At 44.8% G+C, this 27,513-nt stretch overlaps 1 protein-coding gene across 1 annotated transcript; it reads left to right on the top strand.

The window, feature by feature from the left end:
- The first annotated feature begins 16,952 nt into the window (after positions 1-16,952).
- On the top strand, positions 16,953-22,349 carry LOC104605051 (LEAF RUST 10 DISEASE-RESISTANCE LOCUS RECEPTOR-LIKE PROTEIN KINASE-like 2.5). The gene is made up of 3 exons (XM_010269655.2): positions 16,953-18,412; positions 21,042-21,095; positions 21,218-22,349. Exons 1-3 carry the CDS (start codon positions 17,611-17,613, stop codon positions 22,309-22,311), a joined length of 1,950 nt encoding a protein of 649 aa, XP_010267957.1. The 5' UTR covers positions 16,953-17,610; the 3' UTR covers positions 22,312-22,349.
- The last annotated feature ends 5,164 nt before the right edge of the window (positions 22,350-27,513 follow it).

Here is a 27,513-nt window from a genome sequence, read left to right on the forward strand (position 1 = left end):
ACCCGGACAAAATAAAGGCCATCCTAGACATGAGACCACCCCGAAAACTGAAGGAGGTTCAGAGGCTGAATGGCCGAATAGCTGCTCTGAGCCGCTTCATGTCCAAGTCGACAGACCGCTGCCTGCCTTTCTTTAAAGTAAGCAAAAGCAATGGGTTTGAGTGGACCAAAGACTGCCAGCTTGCATTTGACGAGCTCAAAAACTACCTATCTAGTATACCGGTCTTAACCCGGCCCGAGGAGGGTGATGTTTTAGAGCTGTACCTCTCGGCAAGTGACGAGGTGGTCAACTTGGTACTGATAAAAGAGGTTGACTGGGTTCAACGAGCTATCTACTATGTTAGTAAAGTATTGCAGGGAGCAGAGACGAGATATCCTGAGATAGAAAATATGGCCTATGCACTAGTCATTGCAGCCCGGAAGCTCCGTCTATAATTCCAAGCTCACACTGTCATCGTTCTCACCAACAAACCTCTGAGGAAAGTTCTACTCAAGCCCGAGGTCTCTGGTAGACTGACGAAGTGGGCCGTTGAGCTCAGTGAGTACGATCTCCAATACAAGCTGCGAACTGCTTTCAAGGCCCAAGCCTTAGCAGACTTCGTCGCAGAATGCACATTCGGCTCCGAAGTCCCCAGGCCGGTCGAGCACGAGGCCCCCAGCTTGGGCAAGCCCGAAGCTCCCAGGCCGTTTGAGCTTGAGCACCGTGAGGTAGCAACCAGTGCGACATCTCTCTCAGTTAGGCCAACTGCGAACTGGGATGAGGAGCCCTGAATCCTTCACGTAGATGGTTCCTCAAACCAGCAGGGCAGCGGAGTCAGAATCGTTCTGTACGACCCAAACGGCACAAAACTGGAGTACGCACTACGCTTCGATTTCGCGGCATCCAACAATGAAGCGGAGTACGAGGCGTCAATAGCCAGGCTGGCTCTAGCCAAACAAGTGAAAGCCAAAAATATCATCATCTACAGCGATTCCTAGCTCGTGGTCAATCAAGTCACAGGCGGATACGAAGCTCGCGAACCAACTATGATTGCCTACTTAGCCAAAGTAAGAGAGACTCTGCTCAACTTCTAGTCACACTTCATCAAGCAAATCCCGAGGTCGGAGAACGCTGAGGCCGACGCCCTGTCCCAGTTAGCCAGCACCAATGATAACACCCTGAGAACCGTGTACATAGAAAACCTGCCTCGGCCTAGCATTCTCGGGGGGGCAGAGGAGGTCGCTCCTGTCATTCAAGCAGAGCCGAGCTAGATTGATCCGCTCGCGAGCTTCCTACTACACGGGACCCTCCCTGCAAACCGCAATGCCTCCAGAAGGGTAGAGCGTCAGGCAGCCAAATACGTCATGATAGACGAACAACTGTACCGAAGATCTTACACGCTTCCCTACCTGCGCTGCTTGTGACCTTCCGAAGCCGTGCTCGTGCTACGCGACACTCATGAGGACCTGTGCGGCAGACACTTGGGGGGCAGGGCCCTCGCCCAAAAAGCGCTACAACCGGGGTACTACTGGCCAACAATGAAAACATATGCTATCGAGCTCGTCAAAAAGTGTGACAAGTGCCAGAAGCATGCCAATATCCACCATCAGCCCGCTGCCGATCTCAAGTATCTCACCAGCCCGTGGCCTTTCGCACAATGGGGGATCGATATGCTTGGACCCTTTCCACCAGCGACAGGCTAGAGGAGGTTCTTAGTAGTAGCAGTTGATTATTTCACCAAGTGGGTAGAAGCTGAACCTCTTGTAACAATCACAACTCGGAACGTACAGAACTTCTTTTGGAAAAATATAGTGTGCCGCTTCGGGTTACCTCGTGAACTGATTTCTGATAACAGTAAGTAGTTCGAGGACATTAAATTCCAGAACTGGTGCCAAGACATGGGAATTCGACAGAACTTTGCTTCAGTCGCACACCCTCAAACAAATGGTCAAGCGGAAGTCACAAGTAGAGCTATCCTCCGCAGACTGAAGGCACGGTTAGACCAAGCTAAAGGACTATGGGTAGACGAGCTACCCAATGAAGACTGCTACAGGCGAGACTCCCTTCAACCTCACCTATGGTACTGAAGCAGTCATCCCAGCCGAGATTGGGGTTCCCTCGCTATGACTAGAAGCGTATGACGACAAGGCAAATGAAGACAAGCTACGCACCAACCTCGACCTGCTTGACGAAGTAGGGGACCTCGCCTATATTAGGACCGCGACTTACTAATAGAGAGTAGCTCAGTACTATAATGCCAGGGTCAAGAAGCGGAACCTCTGTGTCAGTGACCTGGCCTTCGCAAAGTTATGGTGCTTGAGCCCGGTGTTGGTAAGATCGGGCCAAATTGGGAAGGACCCTACCGAGTAAAGCGAGTGCTCGGGGAAGGAATATACGAGTTTGAAACCCTAGAAGGGAAACAAGTACCTTGGGCATGGAATATTGTCAACTTAAGGCAATACTACCTATGAACAACTGAGTAGACCACGAGTCACTCCTAGAGCCTAAGGGTCAAAATGCCGAGCTAACAAAGACCTCGGCACAATATGACCCAGTCACCTCTATGGCATGGGCGAGCCACTGAGTAGGCCACGAGTCACTCCCAGAGCCTAAGGGCCAAAATGCCGAGCATATAAAGACCTCGGCACAATAAGACCCAGTCGCCTCTATGGCATGGGCGAACTCTAAGAGAGGGCTACAAGACACTCCCCTAGCCTAAGGGCTAAAATGCCGAGCTAACGAAAACCTCGGCATTGTATAAGACATACCCGTTTCATCGGTAAAGGCCAAGTATTAGTACCAGAGGCGCAGGCAACTCAGGTGAAAACCCTATGAAGCGTAGCTCGTCTCAGTATACTAGTTAAACCCAATAAGAGAAGAACAGTTCAGGCATACACAGTAACCACTTCGGGGTATACTATAAAACTACCTCAAGTACGAAGGATCAGCTCGGGGTAACAACTACCGAAAGATCCTACTTCGGGTATGTAGCTCTAATAGCTCGAGTGATGAAGTCGCTTTGGCAGAAAGTAAAGAGCACACAATACTTAGCAGAAAAAGATAAAACATTTCATTACTAATTTCTATAAACAAAAAATCGGGCTTAACAGCCTGGGAAAAGTTCAATAGAAAACAAATAAAAAGTAGGGCCCAACCGCTCAAGAGAGTTCACCAAACAAAAAGAGAGATATTTAAAATCGGGTTCTGACACCCGGGAACCACCAGAATCCATTCAGAAAAAGAAAACAGAAGAGCAGCAACCGGCCTTAGGGATCCACCACCTCCACATCCCTGTCATCCTCCGGAGAGTCAGGCTCCTCCTCCTCCGCTAGGTCCGCCGTCTCTAGATCCAAACCCTTCATTGTTATGCCATCGAGGCTGAGCCCGGAGAACTTATTTCGGACCAGCCAGCGGCAGAGTTTAAATCAAGAACGGTAGGAGCTTGAGCCTTACTCCACCTGGAGGTCGTAGTATTCCTAGGAGTCCTTGAAGTCCCACACCACTTTAGCTCGCTCAGCCTCCACCATGGTGTCGAAGTTCCGAGTCCGGTCCTGAAGCGTGGACTCCAAGTCCCGGACCTGCTGGCGAAGAAGGTCCCTCTCCGCTGCCACCCTTGACGACTCCTCCCGATAGCGAGCGCTCTCCTCAGATAGTCAGGCGATCTGTGCCTCCTGGTCCTGGACGAGCAGTTCCTGGGCCTCGCTCCCCTTTCGAGCCTGAAGGACTTCACCCTGGGCCGGGTCGAGCTCGCCCTGGAGCTTCTACACGGTTGACCTCTGAGCGAGAGCATCACCGGAGTAATGTTGGTCTGGAGAGCCATGGCGTGGATGGCGGAGTTCACCTGCCAACAAATGGCCGAGGTCAGAAAAGAAAAAAGAAGAAGGGAAAAGAAGAAAAAAGTAGTCACTTACCACCATACAGTGAGCGGAGGCTAAACTAGCGAGCTGCTTGGGGTCCATCCCTCCCCAGCTGGCGACCTCCTCGTGGGAGACTGCCTTTCGACTCCTTCGCGAATCCACGGTGAAGTTGGTGACACTCTCCTAGTTCCCGGTAGGGAACCTTCGGAAAGCGAAGGGGTGGGACTGCTCAGGTGGAGGGAACTGCCCTTGCATCGGAAGCTCGGGCTCTTTTGCGCCACCTTCCGTGGCTACCCCCTCAAACGGAACCGGTGGGACCTCATGCGGTGGAGGAACGAAGGCTCGATCAACAGCCTCGAACTCAGCGCACCCAGAAGTGGAAGCTCGGTCAGGGCGCAACCTCTTTGCCCTACACTTCTGGTTGTTGGACAAAAGGCAACACACGTCTACACCAGACCTGATGGCTGCCAAAAATCACAGGGCATTAGTCCAATAAAAAAAATTTACAAGGCACTACGCGACCTAAAAGGCAACCTACCAGGGCTCAGGCCAGCCTACGCAAGCTTGTCCTCGGTCAAGTAGTCTGACCAATGGAAGCCAACCGCTGCCCAGGATTGCAGTGTTTCTTGAACTTTGGGATCCAAGTCAACACCCGAATCCTGGATGGCAGCCCTCCAGTGAGTTGGGAAGGGCCACCCTTTGGGGTTGCAAACTACAAAATAGTCCCGCTTCCAGGCCGGTATCCTATTCGGCAGCTTGTGTAGGAGCTTGAAGCTAGGATGGGGAGAGAAATAATAGGAACACCTTTCTGGAGGCGTTCCGGGGGAAGCATTTTTAATAGAAAGGATGGTGGAGAAGATGTCAAGGTTAAGGGGAAGACAGTACTCATAAAATAAAGAGATAGTCCCAACTACATTTCGGATCGAGTTGGGGTGAAGCTGGTCAATAGAGTAACGGTGAAGTAGTTCAAAACCTCCAGCATCAGAGGATGTAGAGGAAGACGAAGGCCAGCGATGAGCTGTTCCTGGAAGATCACGATCTCATTGGGACCGTGCTCCCAAGGATAATCACCGGAAGGGAGACTGTAGACGAAGTCTCTGGGAAGGTTAAACTGAAGAACCAAGGTCCTAAGTCTCTCCATCGACATGGAGGAGGGACCGAAGCTGCCTGGCTCCCTACCCCGGGAAGTGGAAGTTGTCTCACCAGAGGCCTCGCGAGCCTCCAGAGCCTGCCCCCAAGCTCCCCTTGAGGTCGAGGGGGCGTCATCTTGGTCACCGCCCCAGGGAAAGTTATTGTACGGGTACCCAGACATACTGACAGAGTGATAAGACTCACCAGGGAAAGCTGAACCGAAAAGTTGGTGTGAACAGAAGAAGAGCTCGAGCAGCTAGATGAAAACGTGACCTCAGAATCCGAAAGCAAGGCAAGTTAGCGTAAAGAAAATGAGGCATGAGGCCCTCCTATTTGTAGCCACCGTGCCCTCAAATTGATGACTCAGATTAAGGCAGATCTGACGGTTTGTAGTCAAGCTGACTCTGAAACCGAAATGTGACTGGCTGCATGTTTCCCATGATTAAGGTAATGCCAGGTGCATGACTTCCGGAATTGAGAGCCCTTTTGGCGCATTTTTTGGCATTTGAAAAGTTAAGAAATCCCTAACTTCCGCGCGTGTATTTAATGCAATTAGTCAATCAAGTTTGAATTTCGGGTCAAATCCACCCGTCACACTCCATGAACTCCTCATGCTAGAGTAGAATCCTTAGCTCGAGGAGTGGGGGGCAATTGATGGAGGGTGATTTCACTCGACCTCCTGAGAAGGTGACATGGGGACATGACTCAACACATGCGACAACTCAGCATAACAACCTGACTGCGTCTAAGTAACGGTCTCGTAGGACAGCTCGCCACATTACAACTCGCCACAAGATGAGCTCACTACAGCGCGAGCTCGAGGACCCCCAATGTACTGAAAGGGAATACTCCAAGACTAGTCTATCCCAGTTCACGAGCTAGGATAACCAGCTCGCTCCAATACGTAGGCAAGAGAATTGCCACAAAGGCAACCCTAGGCGGAATCACCTTGAAGTACCTCTAGGAGCTCGCTACAAGGCAGCTCATAACAGGATAGCTCGCTACTAAGCGACACGACATTTTCAGGAAGCTTCTATCTAACAAGACCGTACCCGTCAGATTGCATCACGTCTCCTGACTGACGGCGCAGTCACTGCCTGCCCGGCAGACTACACCCACGTCTCTCAACAGGTGGTGGCGTGTCTGTCTTTTCTGGGATGTGTCACTCATCCGATTGGGTAGTACTCTGCAACGGTTACCTGCGCAGCCCTGGCAAATAACGACTGCGTTAGAGGTCCGGTGGCGGTTACGCCCGATTTAACAAGAACACCCATATTTAAAAGCCCCATGATTGAAGGGGAAAAAGTATCTTGAGTTAATCACGAACTTTCATTGATCTAGCACTACCTGCACTCTTAGCTCTCTTTGCATTCCTTACCGCTCTCTCAAGTGTTCTAACTTAAGCATCGGAGTATTCCCACCGGGCAAGTCCCCCGGGAATCCTTCACCGTCTTCTTCTTAGGTACCGACCATCGCTAGATAGGAGCCAGTCGACTGCTAGCTAGGAGTGCCCGGATTGCGCTGCATCAGAACCGGTCAGGGGTCTGCTTACCGGGTCGAATGGTCTGACCGTTTGATCGAACGCTCGGCCCGTTCTGACAAAAATGAAAATAAAAAAAAAATAAATTTTAAAAAATTAAAAATGGTCAAAACCATTCGAACGGTTAACCACCCAGTTCAGTGGTTCGTTGACCAAAATCAATAGTTTTGGGGGAAAATTCGATTTTTGGGGAAAATGGAACCAGTCAGGTGACCGATTCCCAATTTTTCCAGTCCGACCGTCCGGTCTGGTCCGGTTTTGAAAACCATGTCTGTGACACTTGGTGGAGGGGAAAAACAAGGGGTGAGCAAAAAAAAAAAAAAAAATGAAAAACCAAACTAACCGAAAAGCGATCAAAACCGAACTGAAAAATTGGTTAACCAAACCACCTGGTTCGGTTTTGGTTCAGTGTTTTAAAAAAATCAAAAGTACCGATTCGGTTTCAATTAACTAATATAGAAAACCGGCAGTTAACCGAACCGATTGGTATACATATATTTCTATATATTGTATATATATATATGTATATTATGTATATTTTTTATATATTATAAATTAATAAATATGCATTATATATATAAATATATATTTTATAATATCTGATATATTATTTATTATTTAAAATATAATATTTTATATATTTATAATTTTTTTATTTTATATATATATATTATAAAAATTAAAAATCTAACGAACCAAACAGATCAATTGATTAACCGATTAGCATCAGTTCGATTTTGGTTACTGGTTTTCCAAAAACCAATATATCAATTCGGTTAAGAAAAAAAAAACCACGATTCGGTTAACTGAAGTATGAGCAGCCCTAGGAAAACTGCAACACTAACGCCTAGCAACGATCGGTTCTCCATTTTGGTCGTTCCTCTTCTCTTCACCGAGGTGATTTGTTTCTGAAAATTTCCACCACAAAATTCAAAGAACCCTTTAATTTTGTGGTTTTAATCTCTGAGTCAAATTTTGAAAATTGTCTGTGAGAACCATTTTTTTTTTTAATCTATTTTACTTGTCTATTGACGATAATCGATAAAATACCCAAGACCAGAAGACCAACTCCTGAAAATAAAAAACAGATGACCAAAAATAATGAATTTCCACTATTTTTAATGGAGAAAATAGTGAGAACATATTAACTAATAACCATGGGTCCTGTTTTTCTAAATTATATATTACAATGAGGAAGAACACCTTAGAATATAGAATAATGTTTACTTTGTCCATATTATTATTATTATTATTCAAATTCAACGAGTCAACCTCCACGAGTTCACGAAAGTAATGACTACAAGTTTCAAAATAGACAATAGGCAAATAAATCATCCATTATATCGTATTTGTGCCATCTAGTCCATGACTGACCTCGTCTGTTGAATTGGCTTTTCTTTGTATTATTATTATTATTATTATTATTTGTTTTAATTTAAGGAAAAAAGCAGTCTGTAATAGCTTGCATGTGCAGTTTAATTACACCGGTCCTTGCCACTCTGATGCCAAAGGACTTTAGGGTCCCCCCTGGATAAATATGACGGGTCTTTCGACCCCAATGATCACGTAGACTCTTTTCAGTCCCAGATGTACCTCGCTAGGGCTGACGAAGCTTGCTGTGCGTTGCCTTCTCCATGACCTTTAAAGGGGTAGCTCGAACGTGGTAAAGAATCCTCGCGCCCGGGACAATTAAAAGTTGGGTACAGCTCATGCAGTTGTTCACCTCGCAGTTCATCACCAGCAAGAAATGTCTGAGGTCACAAGAAAGCCTCCTCAACATAGTCCAGAGGGAAGGAGAGTCAATTCGAAGTTCAATCAAACGCTTCAATGACACTTGTTTACTAATCTCGGACTTAGATCCCGCTATAAGACTTGCGGCAGCAAAGAAGGGTATCACCCACATGGAATTCAAGTGGCATGTGGTGGCAAACAAGCCTAAAGACATCACCGAATTCCTCAAGCTCGCTGATCAGTTCACCGAAGAGGAGATGAACCAAATGACTGAGGCCCCGGCGGAGAAAAGAAAGAGAGAAGACCACGGCTCGAACAATGGTGGCGGCAAAAGGAAGAAAAGCAAGTCCCCAACCAGGGGAGGGAACAGGTTAGATTTTCATTCCTGAACTCCCTCGGTTGAAAGAACGAACTTCACACCCCTCAACGTGAAGCGGGGAGAAATCCTCTTGGCGATTAAAGACGCCCCTTTTGTAAAGTGGCCACCCCAGTTGAAGGGAAACCCCGCCACAAGAAATAAAGATGTGTATTGTCACTTCCATAGAGACTACGGTCACAGTACCGAAAGTTGTAAAGCCCTCCGCGACGAGATAGAAGAGCTCATCCGTCGTGGATACTTAAAAAAATTTGTACAAAGAGATAATAAGAACCAGGTAGACCGGCAGGGAGAGCAAAGGAGAGATGCTCCTGAGCCCAGCAGCCGGCACAATGAACAACTGCAAAGACAGTTGCCCGAGGAGAGACCAATCCGCGGGATTATCAACATGATCACTGGCGGATCCATAGTCGTGGGCTACACCTCGGCAACAGGGAAGTCCTCAATTCGCGAACTGGAACACGAAGAGCAGAATCCGCTGAAGCAACCTAGGCCCGAAGACCCAATATTCTTCACGGAAGACGATGCATGTGGGGTCCAGTACCCCCATGACGATGCACTGGTTATAAAAATGAGGGTCAACGAATTCGAGGTGAAGTGTATCCTAGTCGACTCCGGTAGTTCAGCAGACATCTTGTTCAAAGATGCGTTCGACAAACTCTAACTCCAGGAAGGCGACATCAAGCCAACAAGCACTCCACTGGTAGGCTTTAGCGGATAAGAAGTCAGGCCCCTAGGGCGAATCTTAGTACCTATGGAGATTGGCACCTGGCCTAACATCATGAGGTTCAAGCACACCTTCTTGGTGGTCGCGACTCCCTCCCCGTACAATGCCATTATAGGTCGGCCTATCGCCCACACGCTTCGCACAGTGGTGTCCACCTACTACTTGGCTATGAAGTTCCCCATAGACTTTGGAGTTGGGATAGTGCGAGGCGACCAGTTCGAGTCCTGCAAGTGCTATGTTGCTGCCCTCAAAGGGAAAGCCAAGCTGGCAGACGACCTCGAGTTAGAGCGACCTGTGGAGTATTTTGAGGAGCGAGCAACGCCAACCGAGAGGACGGTCCACATCCCGACCTCAACAGAAGATCCAGCCAAGACCCTCCAGATCAGAGCAGCGATTAAGGAGCCTCTCCGTTCTCAGCTGGTAAGCTTTTTACTTAAAAATTTAGATATATTCGCATGGTCCATGGCAGAAATGCCCGGTATAGATGTAAAAATAATAACTCATAAGCTAAATACTAATCATGTAGTCAAACCAGCTAGACAGAAGAAATGCAACTTCACCCCGGAGCGCTGGAGGATAGTTGATGAGGAGGTCAAGAAACTCCTCGCAGCCCATTTCATTAGGGAGGTCCATTACTCGAGCTGGGTGGCTAACCCCGTTCTGGTAAAAAAAAGCCAACAGTAAATGGCGCATGTGCGTCGATTATACCGATCTAAATCGAGCTTGCCAGAAGGATTGTTTCCCACTCCCTAAGATCGACCGTCTAGTGGACGAGGCCTCAGGGCACGAGTTGCTGAGTTTTCTAGACACATACTCGGGCTATAACCAGATCAAGATGGACCCCGTCGATGGGGAAAAAACAACATTCATAACTGAACTAGGATTGTATTGTTACAAGGTCATGCCATTCGGGCTAAAAAATGCCAGGGCGACCTTCCAAAGACTTGTCAACAAACTGTTTGAGCCGTTGATCGGCAATAAGGTTGAATGCTATGTAGACGACATGGTCGTCAAAACCCATTTTTCGAACTGTTTAATAACTGACTTGCAATGTGTTTTTAAAATTCTGTGCAAGTATAGTATGAAATTGAACCCTAACAAATGTGTCTTTGGTGTCACCTCGGGTAAATTCCTAGGTCACAGAGTTAACCGACGTGGCATCGAAACAAACCCCGAAAAGATAAAGGCTATCCTGGATGTGAAGCCACCTCGCAAGTTGAAAGAGGTTCAAAGGCTGAATGGCCGTATGGCTGCTCTAATCCGCTTCATGTCCAAGTCAGCAGACCACTGCCTGCCTTGTTTCAAGGCAATTAAGAAAAGTAAAGACTTGGAATGGACGGAAGAATGCCAGCTCGCCTTCGACGAGCTGAAGAAATACCTAGTTAGTATCCCGGTTCTAACCCGACCCGAGGAGTGATGTTTTAAAGCTGTACCTCTTCGCGAACGATGAGGTAGTCAGCTCGGTACTAATAAAGGAAGTAGATCGGGTCCAACGACCTATCTACTATGTGAGTAAAGTTTTGTAGGATGCCAAAACCAGGTACCCAAAGATCGAGAAATTGGCGTACGCGCTGGTCACAACAGCTCAAAAGCTTTGTCCGTACTTTAAAGCCTACACAGTCGTCGTTCTCACCAACAAACCTCTCAGGCAAGTCTTACACAGGCCCGAGGTATCTGGCAGACTGACGAAGTGGGCCATCAAACTCAGCGAGTATGACCTCCGGAACAAGCCTCAGATGGCGATTAAGGCCCAAGCCTTGGCCGACTTCGTGGCAGAATGCACCTTCAACACCGCAACCCCCGAACTGATTGAGCTCGAGCAGAAAGAGGAAGCCTCGACTAGTATGACACCGGCCCCGGTTAGGGCAAGGCCAACTTGGGACGAGGAGCCCTGGATCCTCCATGTAGATGGCTCATCCAATCAACAAGGAAGCGGAGTCGGCACTATTCTACATGGGCCAAGCGGGGTGAAACTGGAGTACGCACTTCGGTTCGAGTTCGCGGCATCTAATTACAAAGCAGAGTACGAAGCACTACTAGTCGGGCTCACACTAGCGAATGAGGTACAAGCGAAACACATCGTCATCTACAACAACTCCCTGCTCGTGGTCAACCAGGTCACTGGCGATTACGAAGCTCGCGACCCCACCATGGCTGCTTATTTAGCCAAGGTCAGGGAAGTCCTACGCAGCTTCCAATCGTACTTCATCAACCAGATTCCAAGGTCTGAGAACGCTGAGGCCGATGCCCTGTCCCGGTTAACCAACACGAGCAGCAATACCATGAGGACCGTGTACATAGAGAACCTACCTCGGCCCAGCATTCTCGGAGGGGGCAGAAGAGGTCGCTCCTATTGCACAAACAGAGTCGAATTGGATCGACCCACTCGCGAGTTACCTGCTTCACGAAACCCGACCTGCAGATCGCAACGTGGCTAGAAGGGTAGAGCGACAGGCAGCCAAGTACGTCATTATAGATGGACGGCTGTACCGGAGATCCTACTTGCACTGCTTGCGACCTTCAAAGGCTGAGCTCGTTCTCCATGACACTCATGAAGGCTTGTGTGGCGGACACTTGGGGGGCAGGGCTCTCTCCCTGAAAGCACTATGACAAGGATACTACTGGCCCACGATGAAGGCAGACGCACTCGAGCTTGTCAAGAAATGTGATAAATGCTAGAGGCACGCCAACATCCATCACCAACCTACTGCCGACCTGAAGAACCTCACCAGCCCATGGCCCTTCTTACAGTGGGGAATCGACATTCTTAGACCATTCCCGCCAGCGACAGGACAGGGGGAATTTCTGGTGGTAGCAGTGGATTACTTTACAAAGTGGGTAGAGGCAGAACCCCTAGCAACAATCACAACTCGAATTGTACAAAACTTCTTTTGGAAGAGCATAGTATGCCGCTTTGAACTGCCTCGAGTCCTCATCTCTGACAACTGTAAGCAGTTCGAAGATATCAAGTTCCAGAACTGGTGTGCCGAGATGGTGATACAACAAAACTTCACTTCGGTAGCACACCCTCAGGCAAACGGGCAGACGGAAGTCACGAACAAAGCCATACTCCGCGGACTAAAAGCCTACTTAGCCCGAGCTAAGGGACTATGGATAGATGAGCTGCCCAACGTACTATGGGCTTACCGAACCACTATGAAGACCGCCACAGGTGAAACCCCCTTCAACCTCACCTATGGCACGGAAACGGTAATCCCAGTCGAGATCGATGTACCTACACTATGCCTGGAGGCATACGACGAAGAAGAAAACGGTGATGAGTCCCGTACCCACCTCGACCTGGTTGAAGAAGTACGAGACCTCGCATATATTCGGACCACAGCCTACCAACAAAGAGTGGCTCGGTACTATAATGCTTGGGTCAGGAAGCGGCACTTTCGTATCGAGGACCTGGTCCTTCGGAAAGTTATGGCACCTGAGCCCAGTGTAGGTAAACTCGGACTGAACTGGGAAGGTCCCTATCGAGTAAAGCGGGTACTTGGGGAAGGTACGTATGAGCTTGAAACCTTAGAAGGAAAGCAAGTACCTTGGACGTGGAACATCAGCAATCTAAGGTGATACTACCAGTGATTGTCGAACTGAACGGACTACGAGTCTTTTCCAGAAGTCCAAGGACTAAAAAACCAAGCTAACAAGTGACCTCGGCACCACCTAAGTTCCAGTCGCCTCTTCGATATGGGCGAGCTAAGTCCCAGTCGCCTCTTCGGCATGGGCACCTAAGTCCCAGTCGCCTCTTCGGCATGGGCGAGTTAAGTCACAATCGCCTCTTCGGCATGGGCAAGCTAAGTCACAGTCGCCTCTTCGACATGAGCGAGCTAAGTCCCAGTCGCCTCTTCGGCATGGGCGCCTAGCCCCAATCATCTCCTTGGCACGGGCATCTAAGGAATAGACAACTCGGGTATAAACCCTACGGTGTCTATACCACCTCGGCAACAATCACAGTTCGGGTCCGTCAGGGAACCAACATATAAATAAGTAGCTCGTGCGCGAACAGATCGGGTACATACCCTACGATGTCGCTCACCGGAGTCACCCCTACTAATAGCTCATACAAACAGCTCAGGGTGACAACCACATGGAAAAAATTCCACTTCGGTTACCCTTACTTGTTACCAAGCTCGGTAGCTCGACAGTTCAGGGTAACCCATACAGACAGCTCGGGGTGACAAATACTTGGAAGAAATTTCGCTTTGGTTACCCTTACTCGTTACCAAGCTCGGTAGTTCGAAGTTCGGGGTAACCCATACATTCGTCATTTCAGTTAGAAAAATAAATTGCACAGCGTTTTGCAAAAAAGTGTATTTCATTGATAAAAGAAGCTCGTTACAACAAGGGGGAGAAAAAAGAAAGAAAAAGACATTGAGCTCGCAGGCTCGAAGTACAACTCAAAAGATTACTCCTCTAGGTGCCCATCACCCTTGCCCGAAGCCTCGACGGAAGGACCAACATTATCAGTAGCACCGGTCCCTTCGATGTCAAGTAGCTCGCCGACACTCTCAGCTTCAGAGTTTGGGTCTCCTTGCACTTCAAGGGCCATCACCTTTGTAATCCGCGAGGTGGTGATGGCACTTAAGTCGAACTGCAGGAACTCGCGCTTGGTCAGCCACCTACTAACCTAGCCTTTGCGGTAGCCCTCTGACCCGACCTCAATCAGCTCGCTTTCGAACTCCTCCGAGCTCTTGAACTCCTCGACGACCTTGACTTTGGCCTCCTCCATGGCCTTGAGGAGGATCTCGGTCCGCTCCTTGACAAGGGCCCCGAGACTCTCCACCTCACGCTGCAGCCCCTCCTTCTCTGACATCAACACCATAAGAAGCTCTTTTTGAGCCCGTTCCCTGCTCTCCAGCAGATGGATCTTGCTACGAGCCAAGTTCAGCTTAGTATGAGCCTCGTGAGATAAACTCTTAGCTGCTAGAGCTCGCTTCAAATTCTGCTCAGACTGATACATTAGGGCGTGCACGGCGGTATTCACCGACCAAAAGAGTACAAGTTATTACCAGCAAAATCACAAGTACAAAATTGAAGAAAGAAAATGAAGGCTTACCACCATGCAGTGCATAGCCGCCCGAGCCCCAAGCTGAGCGGCCGATAGTTCAACCTAGCTCTTGACCTCCTATGTGTACACTGCGTCCTTACTTTTGGAAAGGTTGTTTTTCGGAGTCAAGATACTCCGACCTGCTTCCTCACTACCTGATGAAGCTACTGTAGTAGGAGCGGGCTCCGAAGATGCCTCAGGAGCGCGTAGTGGGGTCCTCCCCGATTCCTCCAAATCGATTATCGGAGGCACTGCAGAGGGCTGTGCGGGCTGTTCGGGCTCGGGGACGGCGGGCTGCAAAGACTTAGTGTGAGCTATTTTCGAAGCTCGGTTCTTTTTCCCTTCATCCGCCCAAGGAGTTTGTCTACACGGAGCTGCATGGGAGTTGCAACAAGAACACGACGTTAGCAACATTACCAAGAATAAAGCGCCTAAAGTGAAGTACTACTCTAAACCAAGGATGACCTACCAGGGCTCAAGCCGGCCTGCACGAGCTTATCTTTGGCGATGTAGTCCGCGAAGTGGAAGCCGATCTCCGCCCAAGACTGGAGCATCTCCCTTGACTTCAGGTCCATCCTAACATCGGAATCTTGAATGACAACTCTCCAATGGGTAGGAAAAGGCCACCCCACGGGATTACGGACCACAAAGTAACTCCGTTTCTAGGTCGGGATCCTATTGGGCAGTTCGTGGAAAAGCTTATAGCCCGGGCGAGGAGACAGATAGTAGGTCCGCCTATGCTCGAGAAGGACACAAGAAGAGTTATTCTTGATAGACAAGATAGAAGAAAAAATATCAAGGTCGAGGGGCAGACAATACTCGTAAAAAAGAGAAATGGTCCCTACTACATTGCGGATGGAGTTCGGGTGTAATTGGTCTATGGTGATGCTAAAAAACTTCAGGACCTCTATAATCAGGGATGCAAAGGCAAACGAACGAGGACCAGCCACAAGCTGCTCTTCAAAAATCACGATCTCATTGTGATCGTGTTCCCAAGGGAAGTTACCTACGGAGAGACTATAAGAGAGCTTGCCTGGGAGGTTGTACTGGTGTACTAAGGCCCGAAGCCTATCCAAAGTCATTGTTGAAGGGCCGAAGTGGTCCGGTACCCAACCTAGATGAGAAGTGGATGCCGGGTTACCCAAGGCCTCTCGCGCCTCCCGGGGTGACTGCACCTCAGGAGGGCCACATACTACCCTTGGACCCGAAGTAGCCTTGTCTCGACTATCAACTTGGGCCGAGGTACCCTCCTCGGCCTCATCTAAAAGACTATCAAAACTAAAGGAAGACATTGACAAACCGAACTAAAAAAGAAAAGCTAAGGAACTGAACTAAACTGAAAAGAAGAAGCTAAGGAAGACTCACCAAGAAAGGACGAACTAAACTAGACGAAAGCGGTGAACTAGAAAACCCGAGCTAAAGAAGCTAAGCGCAACCTCAGATCGAAGGCTAGTAAGCTTGTGGCGAAAATGAGCCTCGAATCCCCCTATTTATAGCCACTATACCGAAGAATCAACGGTTAAGATTAGAGCAACCTAACGACTCTTAAGAAAACCGGTTGCACGACCCTCGAGGTCGAAATCAGTTTAGCGCATTTTTTGGCGTCCGCATAATTTGTAGATCACATGACGCCCGTGCGTAAACCACACGCAACTTGGGTTATTCTTGGTTGAGTCGAGCAGCCGAACTGGTCTAACCGGTGACCTGTCTGACAGAGCAGCCTAGACTTCAAGCCAAATCCACTTGTCACATCGTGAACCCCGCACCAGGTCAAGACCCCTAGCTCGAGGAGACACGTGGACGTGACTCGGCATAAGTGACAACTTAGCATGATCAGATCGGTGCGTGGACGTGACTAGACACAAATGACAGCTCAGCATGATCAGTTTGCTACAAAGCAACCTCGGGTACCCTATTGCCCCGAACTAGAGTTACTTCGAGCTAAGATCATCCCGAACTAAGATCACCTCAATACCAATTCGTGACTAGGATAACGGTACCAAATCTGCTACAGATCGAGCTCGGACCGCTGAGCCCACCTCGAAAAGAGTTCACCTCAGGATTATTATTATTATTATTATTATTATTATTATTATTATTATTATTATTATTATTATTATTCAAATTCAACGAGTCAACCTCCAGAGTTCACGAAAGTAATGACTACAAGTTTCAAAATAGACAATAGGCAAATAAATCATCCATTATATCGCATTTGTGCCATCTAGTCTATGATTGACCTCGTCTGTTGAATTGGCTTTTCTTTATCTTATTATTATTATTATTATTATTATTATTATTATTATTATTATTATTATTATTATTATTATTATTATTATTATTATTATTATTATTATTATTATTATTATTTGTTTTAATTTAAGGAAAAAAAACATTGACTTCTTAACTTCCTCATCCATTGTTTCATTTGTTTGAATGAAGATTGACCAACGATTAAAAGAATAGTTGTTTACATTGTTTTTCATAGTGCTTAATTAATGCAGATAAGGATAAAAGTCTTTGTTTCTTTCCAGTGGGTTGTGGTTTGCTTGTTAAATAATAATCTAATAATCAAGAGTTCAATTATTACATTTCATTCACTTGGCTGCCTGGTAAATCCTTATTTCAACTAGGGGTGTCAATTGGACCAGATTTGGTCCAATCTAATCGGGTCCTATATGAGTCCATATTAAATGGATCAGGTTTAGTCCAATCCGATGAATACTTTGGATCATTTTAAATCAGTCCAATTTAATGTTCAGGCTATTCAATCTGCTTAAATTAGTTTTAATTTAGATTGATTCCAATCCAAACCTAGACTGCTGACACCTGTATTCTTATTGAACCAGATATTGGTTCAATCCAACCCAATCCAATACAAATATATTGTACATGGATCAGGTTCAATCTAATCCAATAAATACTTTAGAGCAGTAAGTCTAGAGTGGTCCAATTTAGTGTCTTATTGGTCTTCCGTCCCATCCATCCAAATTGATTTTCATTTGAATTGGATCCAACTCAAAATTGGTCCGTTGGCATTCCTAATTTCAGCCAATCACGTTAGTAAATGACCCTTGTTTTGACGGTTCGACCGCAACCCGGGTGAAGGCAGGACTCGATCCCCGGTCTACCCAACAACCATCAGGCTCACTGGAGTTGGAGAGAACGAAATTTAAAATAAGCCAGAAACTCTCACCTCCCATCATTCCTTCCATGGCGGTCTCACGAATTGACTTCCGCTACCGTAGTCGTCCTCTCCGTTGTCTCCTCATCAGCTCCATCATCCACATCTCCTGCTGCTTTTCTGTCAATCCTGTAAGTTCGTCCAACTTCACCAGTTGCCCTTCGTTCCCCTGTGGTAACAACAGCGTCATGATGAGGTACCCCTTCTGGCCACTAGACGGTGAAACCGTCGGTTACTGCCGACTCCCCGGCTTCGGTGTCTCCTGCAACAAGAACATCAAGCCCGTCCTTAGCCTCTCCAACGCAGATTACTACGTGGAAAGCGTGAATTACTCTCAAAACACCCTCACCGTCGTCAACGCCGCGGCGCTATCGGGGCCGGAGCAGAGCTGCCCAATACCACGCACCAGTCTCTCCCTAGAAGGTTCGCCCTTCTCCAGCTCCGATAACAAGGACCTCATCTTATACTTCAACTGCTCCTCGTACCCTGCTTCCGCCAAGCCTCTCCGTTGTCCGGAGAGCAACAACCGTGAGGCAAATCGCTCTTTCGTGTTTGTTAAAGACGGCGACGCTGCCACCGGATTTTCCCTGTTCGACTGGAACGGCAACTGCGAGTCGGCCGTGGAGATCAAGGTCTCCGTTGACACGGCGGTTGACCGGTTTCCCTTCATCATCAGCAACTTCGGGAGGGTCTTACGAAGCGGGCTTCGATTAAGCTGGAGCCCTAGTAAGGTATGTAGCGACTGCAACAAGGGATCCGGTGAAAACTGCGCCTACGATGAGATTGCTTGCCTTTGCTCGTCGGATGGACGGGATTCCGTCTGTAAAAGGGGTACGTACGTCTTTCTCTTTGAATTTTGATTCCTTTTTACCCTGTATCGTATCTATATTTTGAAAACGATACGTTTCGATATGGTACGGCCGAAACTCACATTTTATGAACATTGGAAATTTGGGCTCTATACTTTGGGCCTAGTGTTACTTTGGTCTTTTTAAAATAGGACAATTCAGTACCCGAACTTTCAAAACATAACAATCCATTACCTACTATTAACTAGTTATTAATCAGCGGTTAAGTGGCATTTGAAAAAACGTGTCATCTAATTTTCTTTATCAATTATTTAAACATTGGCAAAAAATTAACAATCTCAAATCCTTGCCTCTTCTATTTAAGAAAGTTGGGGTCACCAAAATGCCTACTCAAACGTAATCCCAATTTTCTTGAATGGAAAAGGCAAGGATTTGGGGCTGTTATTTTTTTGTCAATGTTTAGATGGTTAATAAAGAAAATTAAATAATATTTGAAAGGCATTTGTCTTTTTCAAATGCCACTTAATGGTTGATTAACAGCTAGTTAACAGTAGATACTGGATTATCACATTTTAAAAATTTAGATATTAAATTATTGCATTTTAAAGTTCAATTTAGCTTTTTGTAGTGTTTTCCACAGACGGCGTCAAATGATGAATCGATATTTTGTCATGTATCAATCTTTTGGCTAAGTACCTCGTTATTTGGTCTGCTTCCAAGTAGCCGATGACTCAGGTCGAAGTAGAGAACTTTGGTTGCCGAGCTGAGTCGAGCTGACTATAGTGCCGAACTGACCAGGTGGCGAGTTGCCTGTGAGGTGTTGGGCTAACCAGGTGTCGAGCTGCCTATGAGGTGTTGGGCTAACCAGGTGTCGAGATTCCTATGAGGTGCCGAGCTGCCTGTGAGGTGCTGGGCTGACCAGGTGTCAAGCTGCCTGTGAGGTGCCGAGCTGACCAAGTGGCGAGCTGCCTATGAGGTGCCGGGCTAACCAGGTGCCGAGCTACCTGGTGACGAGCTGAATTGATGAGCTTCGTTGCTCTTTAGAGACCTGTAAGGAACCAAATGTTAGAGGACCCGGGGTGGCTAATCCGGCGAAGTCGCTCTGATGCTTAAATCAGTACTCTCATAGTAGACTGCGAGCTAAAAATCACAAAGTCTGAGAGCTAGAACTTGCTTACTTGCTTGCTTGCTCCCCCCCCCCCCCCCATGTCATTGGGGTTGGTGCCTTTATATAGGCATTATTTGGCGTGGGCTTCATGCACCATATCCGAGATTTCTGTGAGGTCATCTAAGTGGTTCGAGATTCCTGGAGGTAACAGCAATGCATGTTGACCACCCTCCAGATCGTTCGGCATGTGGGCCAACTTCCAAGGATCGTGGGAGTGTTTGGATATGCCTGTCGAATTCATCGGCGAGCACGTCTTGCAAGTCGCCAAGTCGCGCCTAGGCCAGGCCGCCAGGTCGGTGCCTATGCCAGGCCACCAAGTCGCGCCTGTGCTAGGCTACCAGGTCGCACCTGGGCCAGGCCTCCAGGTCATGCTTGTGTTAGGCTGCCAGGTGGGACACTATCAACTTGGCTAAAGCAAGTTGTTGCCAAAATGGTTCCGGGTGTCACCTAATTGTTCCGAGGTGCTATGTGTCACAATATCATTGGAGGGCCAAATCCGCCCTCATCAATTAATAAAAAAAATTAAATAATATTTGAAAGACATTTATGTCTTTTTCAAATGCCACTTAATGGCTGATTTACAACTAATTAACAGCTGTATAATCACATTTTAAAAATTTAGGTACTAAAATTATTACATTTTAAAATTCAGGAATCAAAGTACAAATTATTTCTGTAGAGTCTACACTCTACACTATTATTAATCGAGAATTTTCCCTATTATATCCTATATATTTCTGTAGAGTCTACACTCTACACTTTACACCCAGCGCCCATGAATGGAGTCTCGCTGGTTCTGATTCTGCAACGAAAACAGAAAAGTCACCATGGAAAGTGGAAACACGTTTATGTCGTTCTCGTCGGTGGTGCCTTCACCACGGAAAAGTGGAAATCCAAACTCGTTTCTAGAATCTAGACCTCAAGTGGGGTAGGTCTTATCTTTAAAAAAAAAAGTGGGGTAGGTCTCAACTCTCAACTCTCAACTCTCAACTGTCCAATCGAGTTGGGCCTCGGGCCTTGTATTTTCATCAAAAGCCAGAATAGTGGAATACTGACGGTGATTGATCCAGAGCCCCGATTCATCAAATAGAGATTTCTACCAAAAGAATGGTTAAAAAAATAGAAACGGGTCGATTCAGTCCAGCATCACCAAGTCAAAGCACTCAGTTAATCAGCTTGCGTCAAGGCAAGGCCTCCTATTTTTACAAGTCTAGGCATGCCACCGCGTGGGCCTATTCGAACCATTGAACATGAAGCCCACTAAATTTCCACTTTCTTGCATAAGCACGAGTCTGTATGAGTACGACTTTGGGTTATTTACTTATTAGAAGTTAGAAGCTTTCTAGGAGCTTATAACTCATCTAATTTCTACTGTTTGGTCTAATGAATCTCTAATTCCTGTGATTTAGTCCTTTATCCCATGGATTCGTATAAAAAAATCAATGACAACTCTCTTAAATTTTAACTGTTTGATATGCTGCAGAGCTGATTAGGAGCAAAGATTCACGTAACTTAGTAGTAGCAATTGGTTACCCAGGTGATCTCCTACGTACCTTATTATCATTGACAGAAATTTTCAGTTCTAACTTCTAAGCATGAAGCGTGTCTCCATTTTAATACCTCTTTATTCTGAAATCCTCTTGCTCAATCTGTTTGCAGTTGCATTTGTTATTGGCGGTATGATACTCATGGCTTCCCTTTTTTACTGCATCATCCGCTATAAGAAACTCTTGTCATTCTACAACAATATTCCCATCTTCTTCCGGCGGAGGAGAATAGAACATGCAGAAAATATTGAGATATTTCTGGAGAGCTACGGAGCATTCGTTCCAAAACGATACAAATATTCAGATATCAAGAAAATGACGGGATCCTTCAAAGATAAGTTAGGGCAGGGAGGCTGTGGTACCGTGTTCAAAGGAAAGCACACAGATGGCCGTCTCGTGGCTGTCAAGGTCTTGACTGGTTCTAAGAGCAATGGAGATCAATTCATCAATGAAGTTGCTTCAATCGGTAGAACAAACCATCTAAACATCGTTAGTCTTCTGGGGTTTTGCTTTGAAGGTTCAAAGAGAGCCCTTGTCTATGAGTACATGCCCAATGGATCTCTTGAAAAGTTCATCTATTCTGAAAACGTTAACCCATCTGCCATATTCCCTCTGGGATGGCAAAACCTCTACCAAATTGCACTCGGAATTGCTCGAGGGCTGGAATATTTGCATCTTGGGTGCACAATGCGGATTCTACACTTCGACATAAAACCTCATAACATTCTCCTGGACAAAGACTTCTGCCCAAAGATCTCCGACTTTGGGCTGGCTAAACTCTGTTCAACGAGAGAAAGCCATGTATCGTTGGCCTGTGCCAGAGGGACTGCAGGCTACATTGCACCAGAGTTTTTCTTCGGGAATGGAGGTGTTTCTTACAAGTCTGATGTCTTCAGCTATGGAGTGATGGTGTTGGAAATGGTTGGAGGGCGAAAGAACTTTGATTTGGGAGTGAACAACACCAGTGAAATATATTTTCCGCATTGGATTTATGACCGTCTTAAGCGACAAGACAGTCTGAGACTAGAGCGGATTGAAAAACTTGGTGACGAGGAAATAGCAAAGAAGATGATCGTGGTGGGGTTGTGGTGCATACAGATAGATCCAGCCAGTCGGCCTTCAATGAGTAAGGTGGTAGAGATGTTGGAAGGAAGCAGCCAATGCCTGCAAATGCCACCTAAACCACCTTACTTTGAATATTCCTGACGACAAAAATAAAATTTGAAAAAATATATTCTAGCTAACTACAGAACTCTGAATTCCACTGCAATTTTAGATAATTCAAAATGATAAACACCACATCAAAGACTAATACCGGCTTATGAATTGGCATTAATTCCTAACCGGCACCTACCCCAACCATAGGATGGGAATAAAAATTCTTAGGGTGTACTATTATTATGTTTTTTCTTATTGTTAACCTGAAAATAACGTAGGTAAAATTCCAACAGAAGCCATTATTCTTTGGTACCTTTGAACTAGCTAGGATCCAACTCCACCACTTTGTATGTAATTACTGGATCATCAGGTGCATGTTATACTCTAAAGCTACATTTGGTGGTGAGCTCAAGTTCTCCAAATAAAGCTTTTTTAAATGGGTTCAATTAGCGTTTGTTGTGAGAGTTGTCCAATAATGAGAGAGAGAGAGATCCATGGCCAATGTAGGGAATAGGGATGAGAGTATGGGTGATCATTTTTAGCCCCAATCCAAAAATTCTGGCTTTGAAAGGTTTTGTTTTCATGTCAGATCAAGTCTTCACGTAATTATACATACATACATGCATACATACATATAATTGCAAAGTCCAGCGCAGCACAGGTCCAACCCGGCTCAGGCCATGAAGCTTATCCTTTTCAAGTTCCAAAGTACAAAGTCCAAGGCCAAAAATTGGGTTGTGTACTTTTGGGCTTTAAAGGCACAAATCATGAAGCTTATCCAATCTCAAGTAAGCAGCATTGGGATAGTGGATCATTTTCCATGTTCTGGAGGAATAATTCAATACCCTTTGGCCTGCTAAAAATTATGAATAGTGGAGTCAATGCACATGGTTTTTAAAATCGACTTGGAGACTGAACCGATCAGGGGTTTGGTTATCGGGTCAAATGGTCAGATTGTTCGAACCAAACGATCGGCCCGTTTTAACAAAAAAAAGGTCAAAACTATTCGAACAGTTAACTGCCCGAATAAGTAGTTTGCTGATCAGAATCAATGGTTTTTTGAAAAATCCTGATTTTGGGGAAAAATAAAATCAGTCACCTGACTGATTCCCAGTTTTTCTGGTTCGACCATCCGATCCGGTCCAGTTTTGAAAACCATGTCAATGCAAGAGATCTTGTTTGACAAAAAAATCTGATACCTATAAACACAAACTAATATATCATATTCAAAAGAGTAGAACCATTGTTCTTAGACCAAACATGTAAAAGGATTCATCTTGTAATTAGTTAAGTTGTCTAGTTTGACTTAGCATTTAATGGAGCTTACAAATTGAATGATCTTTTTTCTTTATTTTATTTTATTTTATTTGTAAAATACAAATTGAATGCCTGGTATTAGTAAACTATTCAGAGATACTTTACTCCATTAATTATAGTATCTCTCAATTTCTAATTACTTTGCCATCACACCCATATCCATGTCATGCATGAAGGATCATGAACTTTCATTAAGATAACATTTTTGACTTTCAATTTTGAGCTTTAATTTGATTTATGGCTTTTACTTTTCAACATCCAAGTAACACAAGAAAGAGTAGAGTGAGGATACATTAGAGCACATCCATTTTTAAATAGATTTAACCATCATTGAGGAGTGTCATTGGGTTTATTCTTGTTTGATCTTAGGTATCACTTTTCACCATGCATTTCGGGAAGTTTTGATTGGCTTGTTCGTAATGCACTTTCTAGTGGTCAAGTATAGATTGTATGCCTTGGTGGGGAAATTCCTGATTAGTATCCTGTATTTAGGGTCTAGTGTCATTTTAGTCCCTGAACTTTTAAAATGTGACAATTCAGTATCAAAACTTTCAAAATGTGTCAATTGAATACCTGTTAACCAATTTGTTAACCAGCCATTAAGTGTCATTTGAAAAGACACAAATACCCTTCAAGTATCATCTAATTCTCTTTATCAATCATCCAAACGTTGACAAAAATTGAACAGTCCCAAATCCTTGCCTCTTCTATCCAAGAAAGTTGGGGATACGTCTTAGTGGGCATTTTGGTGATGCCAACTTTCTTGAATAGAAGAGGCAAGGATTTGGGACTGTTCAATTTTTGTCAATGTTTGAATGGTTGATAAAGAGAATTAGATGACACTCAAAGGGTGCTTGAATGGTTGATAAATTTTTGTCAATAGGCATTCTGGTGACCCCATCTCTCTCTCTCTCTCTCTCTCTCTCTCTCCTACCATCTCTCTGTCCTTATAAATTACAAGAATGCCACTCTCTCTCCAATTAAGGAAGACCTTAGCTTAGCATCTTGAGTGTTAGGGGACTTGCAATCAAAGGTAATCGAGTTTGAGTCGAGACGAACTCGAACTTTTGAGCTCAAGCTCAATTCTCTAATTCAAATCAAGCTCGACATAGACGACACCTTGACCACTAAGGGAGACCTTGACTCGACACCTCGGTCACTGAGGGAGATCTCAACTCAGCACCTCGGCAACTGAGGGAGACCTCAGCTCGACACCTTGTCTACTAAGGGAGACCTTAGCTCAACACTTCACCTGCAAGGGAAACCTTAGCTCGACACTTCAGCAGCTGAGGGAGATATCGATTTGGCACGTCAGCAATTGAGGGAGACCTTGCTCGGAACCTCGACTTGGCACCTTGATTGCTTGAGAGACCTGTAATCAAAAGTAGCTGAGCTCGAATTTTCGAGCTTTTGACTCGAACTCAAGTCTCTAATTCGAATCGAACTCGAGCCTAATAATTTATGAATGAGTTCATGCAATGCAAGGCCCCTTCACTAGTATAAATTGTAAGCTGAGGATGTTCCACTTTTGAGAGCTTCCGGGTGTAGATTTGACTGAAAATAAATTAACTGTTGTGAATGTTTCTCCGTCGTGAGTTGATTATATAGGTTGTTTTTGGCATATAAGCATGTCTACATTTGTTTCCAAAACATAGTCCTGTTCATGGATTGACTACGTCCAAAACCCAAACCACCCCAAGTGTTATGCAGGCAGAATTTGCTCCAGTTTTTTTTTTAATACTTGTCAGATTGCCACTAAAAATTCTTCATAAATCTATGTATATTTTTAGTAGAGTACCTAAATCTCTGTATCTGAGAGTTTATGTTATTTTGAAAGAATACAATCCAGGAGTTCCTTGTGAATGAATTCGGGTAACTTGGTTTGAATTTCAGTATTGGCGACATGAATGTTTTTTTTCATGATTTATTTTTGGAATCATCACATCAGCAAAAATAAAATGTTCTTGAACTCTGTTTTTGTTTTTAAAGAAAAAAATAAATTGATTTTGTTTTAAAAACATGTTTCTAAAATCATCAAAATAATGTTTTTAAAATAAAAACACGTTTTTTTAACATAAAAATTATGTTAAAAACATGTTTTTTGTAAACAAAAAATACGTACACAATCAAGAACATGTTTTTTTTGTATTTTTTGTATCGAGAAACAATAATTTTCAAATTAAATGATTCATATTTATTTTTGAAACAATAACCAGGAAAGAAAAACTTACATCTTAGAAGGCCCCTGATTTGTTTGGGTTGAATACTTGACTATTCAGTCAACTTTTTATCTTTGGGTTATTAATCAATTTCAAATTCTGTTAATACATCTGATTATAAAATTGTCCAAAATCAACATTCCCTATTTGGATTTGGATTTGGATTTGGATAAATCTGATATAGAGCTCCAGTTGCACCCTTACCAACAGATCGTCAGCAAGGAGGAGCAGCAGTAGTCCCATTACCCATCAATAAGAGGTTTGAGAAATAAGTAATTATTCTTATTTGGCAGGTCCTTTCAACTGTTTGGTGAGTCAGTTGACCAATATAGCACTATTAAATAATTCTAACCCTCATGAGTCATGACACACTAGGCCCATATAGCACTATTAAATAATTTATTTTATATAAAAAAATATGATACATAACAAAAAAATACTTTCTTGTAATAATAATAATAATAATAATAATAATAATAATGATATTAGTAGTAACAATCAATGTTTTAAAAAATGATCTGAAAATGGAATTGTTCTGGCCATCAGTTTTCAGGTCAATGGTCCGATCGTCTGGTTTGAAAGAAGGGTCCATTCTAATAGTAAAATTAAAAATTTAAAAAATAATTAAAAAATAAAAAAATGTCAAAAATCATTGAACAGGTCGACAATTTGACCGCCTGAATCAACGGTTATTAACTTTTTCAACGATTTTTTACCAGATTCCAGGTTTTGGGTAAAACGGAACCAGTTGCCTGAACGGTTCCCGGGCCGACCAGTCTGACCATCCGGGTCAACCACGGTTTGAAAACGTTGGTAACATAATAAATGTTTTTTTGTCGTTAATCAAATATATATATAAAGGAAAAATAAGAAAAAATAGGTAGAACTCACAACCAAAGAGGCTGCTGCCAGTTAGCTATGTTTGCCTCTTTCCCAAACACAAATTTGGGAGAAAATGGCAAAAATTCGGTTAAAACCCACCACAGCAGAATCGCAACTCAAAAACAGTGAAAAATCAAGAAAAAAAATGAGGGATTTCATTTACAGAAATCATAAAATCCTCCCCGGCTGCTCGTGCCTCCGCCTGGATTCACCGCAGCCACCTCTGATTTTCAGGAATGGAGAAGATAACAGGGTATAAAGAGGGGTAATATGGGTATAAACACTTATACAAAAGCACTTATTCTCAAAATAAGCATTTATTCTTAACTTTCTTTTGCCAAACATGAATAATTAATAGGGTGCCACTATTTTCATTAGTCAAAACTCTTTCCATACTATTATCTTTCCTAATTATTAACATCCCTCCACTCATTTCAATTACTTATTTAAATAATAATTAAAATAAATGATACCAAACAGTCACTAAATCCAACAAGATCCACTGAGCACTGACCAAGTGACAAGTGCGAGGTGAGCTGTGGGGAGATATCGGGTCATTCCGGACTCCGGTGGGTGCAATTTCCAACCCGGAGAATTTTAGGTAGAATTGTCGTCCTCCCCCTGTTACGTTTGTACTGCAGGGTCTCCTGTTTTTAGTCACCGGTACTGCAAGTCTCCTGAGCTTTCATTCCAAAGGGTTGTGCATTGAATTTCCCTCAAAGCCCCAAATTTTAAGAATCGTCGAATCGCCAAAGTGTGAAATAGCTCCTAGAAATTTGCAAGGGTAAAATGGTCACATAATGCAGTCCAGTCTAGCAATATAGAAAAAAAA

Source organism: Nelumbo nucifera, chromosome 4 (assembly GCF_055504915.1).
Source record: "Nelumbo nucifera cultivar China Antique chromosome 4, China Antique-T2T, whole genome shotgun sequence".
Taxonomy (NCBI): Eukaryota; Viridiplantae; Streptophyta; class Magnoliopsida; order Proteales; family Nelumbonaceae; genus Nelumbo; species Nelumbo nucifera.